Below are 16,150 nucleotides of genomic sequence, written 5' to 3'. Positions count from 1 at the left end.
GAGTAAGGAACTTGTCGTTCGGGCCATGCATTAAAGACCAAAATTGGCAAAAAAAAATTGTGATTAATAAAGTATACCAGTTTAATTTAAAGACACGAATTGCCAGCTGTGCCACAAAGATTGCAAAATAGATCAAGTTTTATGAACTGATGACGCCGGATTCAGAACTTTTTTGCGTGTGTGCGCACGTGCCAGCTCTGCAGATTTTACTCCGAGACATTCATTAGATAATTTGATTTGGTACTGTCTAATATATATTTAAGCTTGTTTTTGTTCTGAAGGATTGGATTAAAAACAAACTAAAGATCACTATTGTAAAATACACTCTGTAAAATGTATATCGTATGCATAAACTGGAAGGGGAAGCCTAAGTGTTCCATTAGTTAACTTCAAGTAGGGGAGGGGTGGTCGGGTTAGGAGAAAATAATATTTACAAAACATTATATAGTACCAGTCAAAAGTTTGCACACCACCTCCATTCCAGGGTTCTTCTATATTTCCTACATTGTAGAATAATAAAGACATCAACTATTAAATAACACATGGAATCAAAGTGTCTAACCTCAAATATATTATTTGAGCTGAGGTATAGGAATTATAGGACTATTTCTCTACACAATTTGTATTTCAAATACCTTTGACTATTGGATGTTCTTATAGGCACCCCAGAGGTGCTTTATTGCTATTTTAAAATGATTACCAACATGAATAGAACAGTAAACAAGTGTTTTATGCGTCATACCCGTGGTATATTATCTGATGTACCTACAGCTGAAATTCTGTTTCAGCCAATCAGCATCTAGGACCCAAACTACCCGGGTTTATTATTACATAAGAGCTAGACACTGCTTTGAGGGATTATCTTCGTCGGAGTTCATCTGAGAAATTATATTACCTGTAAATGTTATACACAGGATAGAAACTCCCTTGTAATGTGACAATTCTATGACCCTGTGTGAATTGATTCAGGATACCACGACAATAAGATGTCAGTGTAACACTATATTCCGTTTTCCTGCAGTGCCTCCATCCATGCCTATGTGTAGGGTCCCAGCCTCTGTGACAACGGCGCATAGCGTGCTGCTTTCCTGCTATGATGCCCAGGGGTCACCTCCCCCTACCTACAAGTGGTACAAAGACAATAACCCTCTCCCGGAGGACCCCAGCAAGTTCGCTGCCTTCAAGAACTACACCTACAAGATCAACACTCTCATTGGCAACCTGGTCAGTGTTGCGGCATCCTTTTCACCCCAACTCTCATTGCTAGGCCTACACAACATTAACCTGGGTCATATTCATTGCAGCACATGGGAACAAAACGTTTTGTGTACACGTACACAATTATGCACTTGATTTAAGAATTGTCGAGGGTAAGCAGTCTGCTTATATCCATCGTGGTCCTCTTTCATGATAGTGTTTGGCGTATGTGACCGACCGCCTTGATTCGATCTAATGTAGCAAAAATGGAATGGTGTTTGAAATGTTTTTTTTTTTTACATTGGATAAAAGCAGACACACACAGGGGCTACAAAATGGTATATCATACACTGCATTTGAGGAACAATGCATTATTCACACCCTCTTAAGCTTTAGCCACACCCATCTCTAAGGGTTGATTCGAGCGTTCTGTCGTAACAGTCAAGCACCCAAGCCAACTGGCTAACAGTTGTCGCATTGACGTTCTATTAAAATGGACACGTGTAGTCTTTTGCCAAGACATGTAGCTAGCAAGCTAAGCAATGAACCATAATCACCACTCAAGACATTTTTTTCCCCTTCATGCTGAGTGGTTATTGAAAGGGAGAGGGCTGGAAAGATTTTAAAAAAAATACATTGACAATAGCATCCATTCTCATTGGATGTAATAACATAATTTGTTTGCTTGCTGTTAGAGGTAAAACATTACTTTGAGAAGCTCCACAGGTCATTAGTGGTGGTTCATTAAGCCAATCAGAAATACTATCAGGGTATGTTTTATATACCTACATTTGCACGCAGGCCAGGTAGCCTATAGGCCTACTTCTATGCGTGCTCGTCCTTACTCAACATTGACAGTAGTGCTCCGAACAAAAGACGATGACTAAATTGACAACTCGTAAATGGAATGAAATAAACCAAAGCTTTTCTCTTGTGTAGTATATGTTGTGCTCTGTGCAAACAACCTGTCCACTCTGACAATGAGAACGGCAAAAGACAGGAATAATGTTGAATGCATTAACAGAAATTCACATAACCAAACAAACATTGTAGATGACAAATTATAGGCATTAACGGTAAATGTAATGGGGGAATTGATATACAATAACAATCAAGTCTAACAATTCACACAATGAAATTGAGACGTGCAGCCCGTTCTTGGACTGTGCCATCCACGCGGCCTCCACAATGGATTAGTTCACTCACATGGGTGCGACTCAGACAGGTGTCTCGTGTGCCATTTAAAAAAAAAAAAAGAGAGAAAAAAAAAATAAGAATAATAATAAAAAGTGTGCTTCTTCTCGAATGAGAAATGTATATCTTGGTCGACCAATAGCCTATTGACCAAACAGTTGACTAATTTGGGTCCGTCCAACATCCTTCATATTATTTACAGTACAAGTCAAAAGTTTGAACACCTACTCATTGAGGTTTTTCTTAATTTTTGCATTTTCTACATTGTAGAATAATAGTGAAGATGCAAACTATGAAATAACACACATGGAATCATGTAGTCACCAAAAAAGTATTAACCTCTACCGCTTCTCTCTCCCGGATCCGGGATCCTCCTCATCAAAAAAGCTGACTAGCATAGCCTAGCCTAACGCGACAGGGATATCATATAATATAATTTTCATGAAATCACAAGTCCAATACAGCAAATGAAAGATAAACATCTTGTGAATCCAGCCATCATTTCCGATTTTTTAAAAATGTTTTACAGCGAAAACACTATGTATTTCTATTAGCTAACCACAATAGCAAAAGACTCAACCGCATATTTTCACCATGTTTCTACCGCATAGCTACCATCACAAAACCGACCAAATAGAGATATAATTAGTCACTAACCAAGAAACAACTTCATCAGATGAGTCTTATAACATGTTATCCAATAAATGTATGTTTTGTTCGAAAATGTGCATATTTGAGGTATAAATCATAGTTTTACATTGCAGCTACCATCAAAAATATCACCAAAGCAGCCAGAATAATTAGAGAGCAACGTGAAATACCTAAATACTCATCATAAAACATTTATGAAAAATACATGGTGTACAGCAAATGAAAGATAAACATCTTGTGAATCCAGCCAATATTTCAGATTTTTTAAGTGTTTTACAGCGAAAACACAATATAGCATTATATTAGCTTACCACAATAGCCAAACACACAAATGCATTTATTAGCAGCAAAAGGTAGTGATCGCAAAAACCAGCAAAATATATAAAATGAATCACTAACCTTGACCAACTTCATCAGATGACAGTCTTATAACATCAGGTTATACAATACACTTATGTTTTGTTCGAAAATGTGCATATTTAGAGCTGCAAACCGTGGTTATACATTGTGAATATGTAGCATCGATTCACCAGAATGTCCGGAGCTAGTTTGGACACTCACCTAATCTGACCAAAGAACTCATCATAAACTTTACTAAAAAATACATGTTGGAAAGCAAATGAAAGATACACTGGTTCTTAATGCAACCGCCATGTTAGATTTTTAAAAATAACTTTACCATAACAAACAGCTTACGTTATAGCGAGACAGCGCCCGCCAAAACGGCAGAGAATAGGACTCAACATTTTCCACAGAAATACGAAATAACATCATAAATTGTTCTTACTTTTGCTGAGCTTCCATCAGAATCTTGTACAAAGAGTCCTTGGTCAAGAATAAATCATTGTTTGGTTTTAGAATGTCCTTCTCTCCTGTCGAATTTGCTCCACAAGGCTAGCCAATGTTGATGACGTTCCCAATTTCTCTCGACGCAGAGAACGGAAAACTCCATAAGTCCCATTAAACGTTGAATAAACTGATGAAACTCGGTTGAGAAAACCTACTTTATGATGTTTTTCTAATATGTATCAAATAAAAACAAAGCCGGAGATATTAGCCGTGTATACCGAACGCTTATCATAAGACAATAGGGAGGTGCTTCCCGCGCCTAGGTAGAGAAAGGAAATTCTGGACACGTCATTCCAAGAGCTCTTGTTCGACCTCAGATCAAGCTAGACACCCCATTCCACCTTCCACTGCCTGTTGACATCTAGTGGAAGGCGTATGAAGTGCATGCATATCGATAAATATTAGGCAATTGAATAGGCAGGCCCTGGAACAGAGCATCGTTTCCAGATTTTTCACTTCCTATCTGGAAGTTTGCTGCAAAATGAGTTCTGTTTTACTCACAGATATAATTCAAACAGTTTTCGAAACTTGAGAGTGTTTTCTATCCAATAGTAATAATATGCATATTGTACGATCTAGAATAGAGTACGAGGCAGTTTAATTTGGGCACGATTTTTTCCAAAGTGGAAACAGCGCCCCCATATTGACAAGACGAGTCAAAATATATTCTATTTTTCTAAGTAGCCACGCTTTGCACACTTGATATTCTCTCAACCAGCTTCATGAGTAATGCTTTTCCAACAGTCTTGAAGGAGTTCCCACATGCGGAGCACTTGTTGGCTGCGTTTCCTAAACTCTGCGGTCCAACTCATCCCAAACCATCTCAATTGGGTTGAGGTTGGCTGATTGTGGAGGCCAGGTCATCTGATGCAGCACCTTGGTCAAATAACCCTTACACAGCCTGGAGGTGTGTTGGGTTGTTGTCCTGTTGAAAAACAAATGATAGTTCCACTATGCGCAAACCAGATGGGATGGTGTATCGCTGTGGTAACCATGCTGGTTAAGTGTGCCTTGAATTCTAAATAAATCAGTGTCACCAGCAAAGCACCCCCACACATTACACCTCCTATTCCATGCTTCACAGTGGGAACCACATATGCGGAGATCGTCCATTCACCTACTCTGCGTCACAGAGACACGACGGTTGGAACCAAGAATCTAATTTGGACTCATAAGACCAAAGGACAGATTTCCACTGGTCTAATGTATGTTGCTCGTGTTTCTTGGCCCAAGCAAATCTTCTTATTGGTGTCCTTTTAGTAGTAATGTCTTTGCAGCAATTTGACCATGAAGGCCTAATTCAGTCTCTCCTGTGAACAGTTTCTGTTACTTAAACTCTGCATTTATTTGGGCTGCAATTTCTGAGGCTGGTAACTCTAATGAACTTGTCCTCTGCAGCAGAGGTAACTTGGTTTTCTTTTAGAGGTCGACCGACTAATCGGAATGGCCGTTTTTTTTATTTTATTTTTTTATTTATTTTAATTAGATTTTTTTTTAAATTAGGGCCGATTTCAAGTATTTTTGGACACCGATTTTGCCAATTTTATTATATTTCTACACCTTTATTTAACTAGGGAAGTCGGTTAAGAACACGTTCTTATTTTCAATGACGGCCTGGGAACGGTGGGTTAACTGCCTTGTTCAGGGGCAGAACGACAGATTTTTTTTACCTTGTCAGCTCAGGGATTCAATCTTGCAACCTTACAGTTAACTAGTCCAATGCTCTAACCAGCTGCCTTACATTGCACTCCACGAGGAGCCTGCCTGTTACGCGAATGCAGTAGAAGCCAAGGTAAGTTGCTAGCTAGCATTAAACGTATCTTATAAAAAAAACAATCATTCAATCATAATCACTAGTTAACTACACATGGTTGATATTACGAGTTTATCTAGCGTGTCCTCCGTTGCATATAATCGATGCGGTGGCATTCGCAAAAAAGGACTGTCGTTGCTCTGTGTACCTAACCATAAACATCAATGCCTTTCTTAATCAATACACAAGTATATATTTTTAAACCTGCATATTTAGTTAATATTGCCTGCTAACATGAATTTCTTTTAACTAGGAAAAATGGTGTCACTTCTCTTGCAACAGAGTCAGGGGATATGCAGCAGTTTGGGCCACCTAGCTCATTGCAAACTGTGAAGACTATTTCTTCCTAACAACGACAGCCAACTTCGCCAAACGGGGGATGATTTAGCAAAAGCGCATTTGCGAAAAAAGCACAATCGTTGCACGACTGTACCTAACCATAAACATCATTGCCTTTCTTAAAATCAATACACAGTAGTATATATTTTTAAACCTGCATATTTAGCTAAAAGAAATCCAGGTTAGCAGGCAATATTAACCAGGTGAAATGGTGTCACTTCTCTTGCGTTCATTGCACACAGTGTCAGTGTATATGCAACAGTTTGGGCCGCCTGGCTCGTTGCGAACTAATTTGCCAGAATTTTACGTAATTATGACATAACATTGAAGGTTGTGCAATGTAACAGGAATATTTAGACTTATGGATGCCACCCGTTAGATAAAATACGGAACGGTTCCGTATTTCACTGAAAGAATAAACGTTTTGTTTTCAAAATGATAGTTTCCGGATTCGACCATATTAATGACCTAAGTTTCGTATTTCTGTGTGTTGTTATGTTAAGTCTATGATTTGATAGAGCAGTCTGACTGAGTGGTGGTAGGCACCAGCAGGCTCGTAAGCATTCATTCAAACAGCACTTTCGTGCGTTTTGCCAGCAGCTCGTCGCTGTGCTTCAAGCATTGCACTGTTTATGACTTCAAGCCTATCAACTCCCGAGATTAGGCTGGTGTAACCAATGTGAAATGGCTAGCTAGTTAGCGGGGTGCGCACTAATAGCGATTCAAACGTCACTTGCTCTGAGACTTGGAGTAGTTGTTCCCCTTGCTCTGCATGGGTAACACTGCTTCGAGGGTGGCTGTTGTCGATGTGTTCCTGGTTTGAGCCCAGGTAGGAGCGAGGAGAGGAACGGAAGCTATACTGTTACACTGGCTATACTGTTACACTGGCAATACTAAAGTGCCTATAAGAACATCCAATAGTCAATTTGTATTTGAAATACAAATTGTGTAGAGAAATAGTCCTATAATAACTACAACCTAAAACTTCTTACCTGGGAATATTGAAGACTCATGTTAAAAGGAACCACCAGCTTTCATATGTTCTGAGCAAGGAACTTAAACGTTAGCTTTCTTACATGGCACATATTGCACTTTTACTTTCTTCTCCAACACTTTCTGTTTTTGCATTATTTAAACCAAATTGAACATGTTTCATTATTTATTTGAGGCTAAATTGATTTTCTTGATGTATTATATTAAGTTAAAATAAGTGTTCATTCAGTATTGTTGTAATTGTCATTATTACAAAAAAAAAAAAAAAAGTCAGATTGATCGGTATCGGCTTTTGTTGGTCCTCCAATCGGTATCGGCGTTGAAAAATCATAATCGGTCGACCTCTACTTCCTTTCCTGTGGCGGTCCTCATGAGCCAGTTACTTCATCAGCGCTTGGTTTTAGCGACTGCACTTGAAATTATCCGAATTGACTGACCATGTCTTAAAGTAATGATGGACTGTCTTTTCTCTTTGCTTATTTGAGCTGTTCTTGCCATAATATGAACTTGGTCTTTTACCAAATAGGGCTATCTTCTGTCTTTTCACAACACAACTGCCTTTTCACAACACAACTGATTGGCTCAAACACATTAAGCAGGAAAGAAATTCCACAAATTAGCTTTTAACAAGGCGGCACACCTGTTAATTTAAATGCATGAAGCTGGTTGAGAATGCCAAGCGTGTGCAAAGTTGTCATCAAGGCAAAGGGTGGTTACTTTGACATTATTCAAATATAAAATATTTTAATTTAACACTACTTTTGGTTACCACATGATTCCATTTTATTTCTTAGTTTTGACATCTTCACTATTCTACAATGTAGAAAATAATACAATTTAAAGGAAACCATTGGAATTAGTAGCTGTCAACTTTTGACTGGTACTGCATGTGCAGCAGGAATAACCGAAGCCCTAGCACGCTCCCCTATGGCACTCCACCGCTTATGGGTTTAGCCGTGGAGGGCAAACCATTTACTTCAACCGCATGTTCCCTCCCTAGCAAGTAGGACATGCATGCATACAACCCATTCAAGAGTGGTACTTCCCAACCCGGAGCCTCTAACTTGGCAAGTAGGATTTTATGATTAACTTTATCGAAAGCCTTGAGGTCAAGCGGCACCATTTATCAATCTCCTTCCTTATGTGGACATTTTTAAGTATGAGTCGGTAGAGTATGATTTTATGAACCTTGACTGGAATTAATGAATGAGATTTACATACAAGTAGAGCTGCTCATGAACCACATTCTAAGATTTTGGTCTTGACAGTGAGGATGGAGACTGGCCTGTAGTTCCCATGTTTGGTCTCACTCGCCCCTTGTGCAAATTAATGACTGGCCATTTTTCGTTTGGGAATGTACCTAGCTCGAGGTTAATTACGTGAGTAATACATGGGGCAATTTGAACTGCTGCGTCTCAACAACCTTGCTGGTATAGCATCCACGCCAGTGGCTTTGGAGCAGTTAAGCTCCACTAGCATTTTAGCTACCTTGGCTACATAAACACTTTTTAAAGAAGAAAAGAGTTGGGTTGGACCCCAGATTGGCGTAGTAGCTCTTGAGTTGTTAATTCCCAAACAAGTGGTGGGTAAGTTGCTAACCAACTTATTGGCAACAGAAGTAAAACATGAGTTGCATTCATTAGCCACCATTTTGTTTTGTTGGAAACCAGCCCACTCATAATGTCTAGGCAATACTATTAGATTTGTTTTTGGCAGAGTTACTACATCCTAATTCTTAGAATACATTTTTGGGGCTTTTGTTCCCCCTCTTGGCTGTTATCTTTTTCTGAACATCATTCCTCTTGAGCCCTTTATATATAAAAGGAAGTCAGAATGATCTTGGGTTTTACTAAACTCCTCTCACTGTCAACTGCGTTTATGTATAAATATTTGTATGCATATAAGACTCAACAGACACAAACTGAACAAGTTCCACAGACATGTGACTAACAGAAAAGGAATAATGTGTCCCTGAACAAAGGGGGGGTCAAAAGTAACAGTCAGTATCTGGTGTGGCCACCATCTGCATTAAGTACTGCAGTGCATCTCCTCCTCATGGACTGCACCAGATTTGCCAGTTCTTGCTGTGAGATGTTATCCCACTCTTCCACCAAGGCACGTGCAAGTTCCCGGACATTTCTGGGGGGGGGAATGGCCCTAGCCCTCACCGTCCGATCCAACAGGTCCCAGACGTGCTCAATGGGTTTGAGATCCGGGCTCTTCGCTGGCCATGGCAGAACACTGACATTTTCATAACTGTGACCTTGTTAGTGTTTTAACGACCGTTCCACAGGTGCATGTTTATTAATTGTTTATGGCTCATTGAACAAGCATGGGGAAACAGGGTTTTAACCCTTTACAATAAATCTGAAGTGATTTGGATTTTTACGAATCATCTTTGAAAGACAAAATATTTATTTATTTCTTAAAGGCCTTCCTTGATTTAATGACTAAACCAAGGGCTAGATCTTTTCTTGACTCTGACTTGCCTAATAGGAGCCAGTTCACTTTACCAAGGTGTTTCCTAAACATGTTAAAAAATGATTGGCTAATTTGCCAATCAGTTTTGAGCTGAGCTCAACTGTGGGTTGTCCTGGCACAGCAAAACCTCCCTCACGGGAGGCCGGTTTGGATTTGGCTTCACACCAATCAAATCACATCTAAAGCAAAATGTCATTGTCAGAAAAACGTGTCAGTTTCTGGTCTGCTTGTGTTGTCCTGCTGTAGTAGTAACTTGCTAAATTGGCCGTTGTGTTCTTGACTTCTCTGTACAGGCCAATGATTATGAAGGCGATTTCTGATTTAACCATACATTTCATATTGTGCCACTGGCCTGAGACAATTTGAAGTTCAATATGTAGGCTCATGTTAACTAGCTAGCGTAATGGCAAAAATGAACCAGCCAAGTGTGAGGAAGTTAACGTAAGGCTACCTAGCTAAATTGCTTGATAGCCTATAACATCAACTAAAAGCGTACTGTTTGACATTTCTTTACTTGTGCACTAGGGCTGACGTCAATTTGTTTGGTCTTTAGGCTGTTGGTCGACCAAGATAATTTTTATTTAGTTATATATATATATATATATTTGCTCCTATCTCGGTGAACTAATCCATTTCGGGGGCCTAAACTAAAAGCCAATTTATACTTGATCCGAAAATGTAGTCGGAGGGTGTGACGCAGTTGCGGAGCCTCAATAGGCATGCAGAGTCCAAGTCGAGCTCCGTACCGCATCGCCATGCGCCTCCCAATTTTGTAACAAAGCGGAGGTCCCTGCATTGACATGATTGGTTAACGGTAGGTAGGGGTGTTAAATAAAAATCCTGTATAAACACAAACTGTTTGACAACAGGTCTGCATTGCTCCAAGAAGCGCAATAAGTATGCCTGACTTCTGCTGAGGCCATATCACCATAAATGCTGCATGGCCAATGCATGCTTCTCCCAAATGCACAATGCACTTCTCTCTCCAGAATGTGCGCACTCCCCACCATTTTGTGCAGTCATTGTTTCACAACTTCATGGTGTGAATTGTTTGAATGTTAGTGTATAACAATTCCCCATTTTACATGCTGTATCACCAGTAGTGCATTTACTGTTAATTTCAAATCTACAATGTTTTACTTTATTTAGTCATTTATTTTAATGCATTCAATATTATTATTCCAGTCTTCCTGTTCTCATTGTCGGAGTGGACACATTGTTTGCAGAATGCACAACCTATGCTACACTTGTGAGAAACAAGTTTTGATTAATTTCATTCCATTTATGAATTTAGTTATTTTTTGTTTTGAGCGCTCCTGTCAATGTTGAGTAAGGGACGCGCACACACAGAAGTAGGCCTATAGGCTACCTGGCCTGCGCGCAAATATAGACGCATAAACTGCTTAATGAAATTGAAAATAAAATAGGATCACGGTTAAAAGTAAAACTGCATTCTAGCTATTGTATTTAAGAACCTCTTGCAATTATTGGAAATAATAATCTGGTCAATCTGACAGCAGCAATAGCCAATTCTGTCGAGACCATTCATCCCTTAAGTGTGCCCATCACTGGTAGCCATGGCACAGCTGATGGTCTCCCCAGGCCAGGTGCGCTCCCCGCTGCGGGTGTTTCCAGACCCGGCGCCGGGATAAAGTGACTAAGGGGGCAGTTGAAATCAGTGAGGGGGCACAATTTGTTTTGGGGGGGAGGGGGGGGTTCTTGCATTGGAAAGTAGCAACCTAGTTATTCATGAATATCAGTTTGACTTAGAATACTGACATAACTGCTAATGCAAACGAATGAATGCGAACAGAACAAAGCGGCGATACCAAGTAGGCTTAGTAAGCCAAATATCAGATCGATACAGGCTCGTTAACAGTAAACAGTGAGATGTAGGCATGCGTCAAACATGGATAATCATGGTGTTCGTGAGTTCAGCAACACGCTGTGATATGGCACATTGGAGCCTTAGCGGGCGATTTCAGTTTGCAAAAACTGGCGAGCAACAGCTCCGCTTCCACCAAATCGGGTGTTGCTTACATCCAGCAGCGGTTTCACCTTCTATAAAGTCATGGTTCTCTGTGTCAAGGGCACACAGGGCCTCCACCAGTTGGCTATTGCCTTCTCTGTTCTTGGTGACATGTCAGAATGATGCCGTCTTTTCTCCTCTGTCCTGCTGGCCTACTGTACTGTCTACCACGTATTGCTGGAGAGTTGTACTTGCATAACGTTGTCATTTGCTCGGAGCTGGTGGTGCATTAGTGCCGCTGGCACTGAACTGTTACCAAATGGTTTTCGAAGTTGCTGTCACACCAACTTCTCGATGCACTGCGGACCACTGACTTCAGTGTAAAGATCTGTTGCTGTTGCCTGGAGTAATTTGTTTGAAGGATCGCGACGACTGAGGATTATGTGCACAATGGTGGCTGTAAACTTTCACCGCCTTCAGCAACCCTGTAGCCTCCAGTCTTACTCTGTTTTTTACGAACACTTGCATTTAGTGCCCGAGGAACTCCAGTGCTGTCAACTTTTAACATCCACTGACACAGTAGCAAGGTGTCCCCTTCTACTTTGGCTTTGTTTGGGTACTTTATCAAAGCCAATTTCTGATATCCATCGTGGCATTTTAGCTGGTTTGAGCTAGCTAAATAGGCTACGGCTAATAACACGTGTGCTGTATAGTTAACTACTATGATCATTGGGATGCCAAACAGACTGACCATAGTTGGCTGTATAGCACAAATACATCTGGTACCAAGCTAACACAACAGTACTGTGTGGTATTCAACGTCAAGTCTCTTATTTCAATTGTTTCCCCTTTTTTCCCCCCTTTTTTTTTCATATCAGCGCTTGTAAACGCCTCGTTCTATCCCTGCAGGAGTTTCCGTCTGCTTCTAAGATGGATACAGGAGACTACAGCTGTGAGGCTGTGAACGACGCCGGCCCTGCTAAACGCTGTCAGGCTGTCAGAATGGAAGTCCGTAAGTGCTCTTCGTTTTCTATGGATAGGAGAATGCCAAGAGTGCAAAGCTGTCAAGGCAAAGGGTGGTTATTTTGAAGAATCTCAAATACAAAATATATTTTGATTTTGTTCAACACTTCTTTTGGTTGCATGATTCCATGTGTGTTATTTCATAGTTGTGATGTCTTCACTATTAATCTACGATGTAGTAAAAATGAAGAAACCCTGGAAGGATTAGTTATTTTTTGATATACAGTACCAGTCAAAAGTTAAATCATGATACTATTCGAATACAGAAATTATTTCCGACCCTCATCCCTAATGTGAATCACTCTTATTTGGTTTTGATAGCAGCCTACTGGCCTAATACAAAAATGTGAAGGCGATATAGGAAAGTGTTTCCTTCATTCAAATGTAGGTCATACCATACACAGGTAAATCTAGATAATCCTGTTGCAGCAGATTCACATTATGTACACCTAAAATATTGTTATGCTGGTTTGGTTGGTGGATATGTTTCCTAACAACCCCTGGAATCAAAGTTTTTACATCAGCACAAGTGCTTTTACTATAACCAGACCTAGATGTGGGCGGCAGATAGGTTAGAGCGTTCGGCGAGTAACCGAAAGGTCGGTGGTTCGAATCCCAGCGTCAACGAGGTGAAGCAAAGGCACTTAACCCTAATTGCTCCAGTGGCAGGTGACCTTGGTCGTGACCCCACTCCCTGCAGTTGTCTCAGAACTTGGGATATGCAAAAACGATTTATTTCCATTATGTGTGTGTAACAAGCACCCCCCGAATATTATCATTATTTGCTTTGGTCTTTATGGCATAGTGAATGCACATATTCCTTTTACACTCAATGACAAGGATGTTAAGCTATTTCACTCTCCCATTTTGACTTTGTGAGCCAGTTTAATGTATCTAATTTCTCTATCGGTCTCTCCCTCTTTCAATTCAAAGGAAACATGTTTACATTTGCCAAAGCAAGTGAAATGAAGAAATACAACTGAGAATAAACAAATTTAAACTATTAGAAATGAATAATGAACATTGCACTCAACAGGTTTAGAAAAGATACATTTCAAGTGTTATAAACTCAGCATAAAAAGAAATGTCCTCTGTCAACTGTGTTTATTTTCAGCAAACTAGATTCAACAACTGAGACAAACTGAAAAAATCCACCGACATGTGACTAACAGAAATTGAATGTGTCCCTGAACAAAGGGGGGGTCAAAATCGAAAGTAACAGTCAGTATCTGGTGTGGCCACCATCTGCATTAAGTACTGCAGTGCATCTCCTCCTCATGGACTGCACCAGATTTGCCAGTTCTTGCTGTGAGATGTTACCCCACTCTTCCACCAAGGCACGTGCAAGTTCCCGAACATTTCTGGGGGGGAGTGGCCCTCACCGTCCGATCCAACAGGTCCAGACCTGCTCAATGGGATTGAGATCCGGGCTCTTCGCTGGCCATGGCAGAACACCGACGTTCCTGTCTTGCAGGAAATCACGCACAGAACGAGCAGTATGGCTGGTGGCATTGTCATGCTGGAGGGTCATGTCAGGATGAGCCTGCAGGAAGGGTAGCACATGAGGGAGGAGGATGTCTTGCCTGTAACGCACAGCGTTGAGATTGACGACAAGCTCAGTCTGATGATGCTGTGACACACCGCCCCAGACCATGACACGCCCCAGACCCTCCACCTCCAAATTGATCCCGCTCCAGAGTACAGGCCTCGGCGTAACGCTCATTCCTTTGACGATAAACACGAATCTGACCATCACCCCTGTTGAGACAAAACCGCGACTCGTCAGTGAAGAGCACTTTTTGCCAGTCATGTCTAGTCCAGCGACAGTGGGTTTGTGCCAATAGGCGACGTCGTTGCCGGTGATGTCTGGTGAGGACCTGCCATACATGCCTACAAGCTCTGTCCAGCCTCTCTCAGCCTATTGCGGACAGTCTGAGCACTGATGGAGGGATTGTGCATTCCTGGTGTAACTCGGGCAGTTGTTGCCATCCTCTACCTGTCCCGCGGGTATGATGTTCGGATGTACCGATCCTGTGCAGGATCCTGTGCAGGTGGTCTGCCACTGCGAGGACGATCAGCTGTCTGTCCTGACTCCCTGTTGCGTTGTTTTAGGTGTCTCACAGTATGGACATCGCAATTTTTTACCCTGGTCCTCATGCCTCCTTGCAGCATGCCTAAGGCACATTCAAATACGCAGATGAGCAGGGACCCTGGGTGTCTTTTCTTTTGGGTTTTTTCAGAGTCAGTAGAAAGGCCTCTTTAGTGTCCTAAGTTTTCATCACTGTGACCTTAATTGCCTACTGTCTGTAAGCTGTTAGTGTTTTAACGACCGTTCCACAGGTGCATGTTCATTAATTGTTAATGGTTCATTGAACAAGGATGGGATACAGTGTTTAAACCCTTTACAATGAAGATCTGTGAAATGATTTGGGTTTTTACTAATTATCTTTGAAAGACAGGGTCCTGAGAAACAGACGTTTCTTTTTTTGCTGAGGTTATCTGCTAGTACAGTGTTTTAGCAATGTGCAGATGGTTGTAGTGTGGGAAGATCCATCAACAGATACATTTTGGTGGAATTTACTCTCCTTTTTTCCTTTTTCTCTCTGTCTAGGTGACATCAACACTGGAGGTATTGTTGCCGGGGTGATCGTGGCTCTCCTAGCCCTGGCCCTGCTGGGCTTTGGACTGTGGTACGCCCGCCGCAAAGGATACCTGCCTAGTGAGTTCACACCCCCCTAACCACTCCTGGTCATGTATTCATAAAGCATCTCAAAGTAGGAGTGCTGATCTAGGAACTGATTGGACTTTTAGATCATAATGAATAAGATTGCATGGGCAGAAGGGACCGAATCCTAGATCAGAACTCTTATTCAAAGACATTTTAATAAATATGGGCCCAGATCAGTGACTGAAACATTATGAACTGCAAGTTATAACCTTCAAATTCAAATCATCATACAAATGTCTCTACATTTAACTCACTTTTTTTAAATTTTATTTGCCCTCACAGAAAAGAGTGCAAGGTAAGTGGACTCTTTTAATAACTGATTACTTTGTCTGATCATGTTAATGCAGGACTTAGCAAATTGGTTTTCAGTGCCAGTGTCAAATTACATCCGTGTCCTCCTTTGGTTTCCTCAGCCCCTGTTGCTGAGGGCTTAGTTAGGATGCTTTTTAATTAAGGATTTTATGTAACATTTCATAAAAAGAGAACACCATGTAAATAATACAACAATATAGTACACTTTAAAGTGGCTGATGGCTGTGTAGATATCACTATAGGCTCACTTGGTGTGTTCCTCTTACAGCCAACCCAAACCCTCAGTGGTCTACCAGCCAACATCGGAGTATGGCGATGAAGAGGATGTAAGTTTCATCGGTCTTTAATGTCTTAACAAGTCTGGTGCTTTTTAGACATTAATTTCTAAGTATTTCTTCCATTTCTCTGGTATGTTTGTAACATTTTTAGCAAGCAGAAGATTATTCAAAAGATAACAGACAATATTGTGCTGAAAATAATTTGTATATGATTTGTTTTTTCTCTGTGCTTTCAAATTCAATTTCTGAGAATTAGATTATTACGATTGTAGTGTATTGTTTGGTTGTCAGGGAAATATAATATTTATCAGATGCTTTTATCC

General features: G+C 40.7%; 1 protein-coding gene across 2 annotated transcripts in view; it reads left to right on the top strand.

The window, feature by feature from the left end:
* Nucleotides 1-16,150, top strand: part of LOC139536848 (junctional adhesion molecule A-like) — a 37,489-nt gene that overhangs the window by 18,849 nt on the left and 2,490 nt on the right. For both annotated transcript variants that reach the window (XM_071337504.1, XM_071337505.1), the window contains exons 5-9: nucleotides 1,022-1,224; nucleotides 12,396-12,498; nucleotides 15,121-15,228; nucleotides 15,520-15,532; nucleotides 15,818-15,875. In XM_071337504.1, the coding sequence (XP_071193605.1) occupies nucleotides 1,022-1,224; nucleotides 12,396-12,498; nucleotides 15,121-15,228; nucleotides 15,520-15,532; nucleotides 15,818-15,875 (485 nt within the window). The remainder of the gene's footprint in view (nucleotides 1-1,021; nucleotides 1,225-12,395; nucleotides 12,499-15,120; nucleotides 15,229-15,519; nucleotides 15,533-15,817; nucleotides 15,876-16,150) is intronic.

This window comes from Salvelinus alpinus, chromosome 13 (genome assembly GCF_045679555.1).
Source record: "Salvelinus alpinus chromosome 13, SLU_Salpinus.1, whole genome shotgun sequence".
Lineage (NCBI taxonomy): Eukaryota > Metazoa > Chordata > Actinopteri > Salmoniformes > Salmonidae > Salvelinus > Salvelinus alpinus.
The sequence above is the reverse complement of the archived record's forward strand: the minus strand, read 5'-3'. Positions and strand labels throughout refer to the sequence as shown.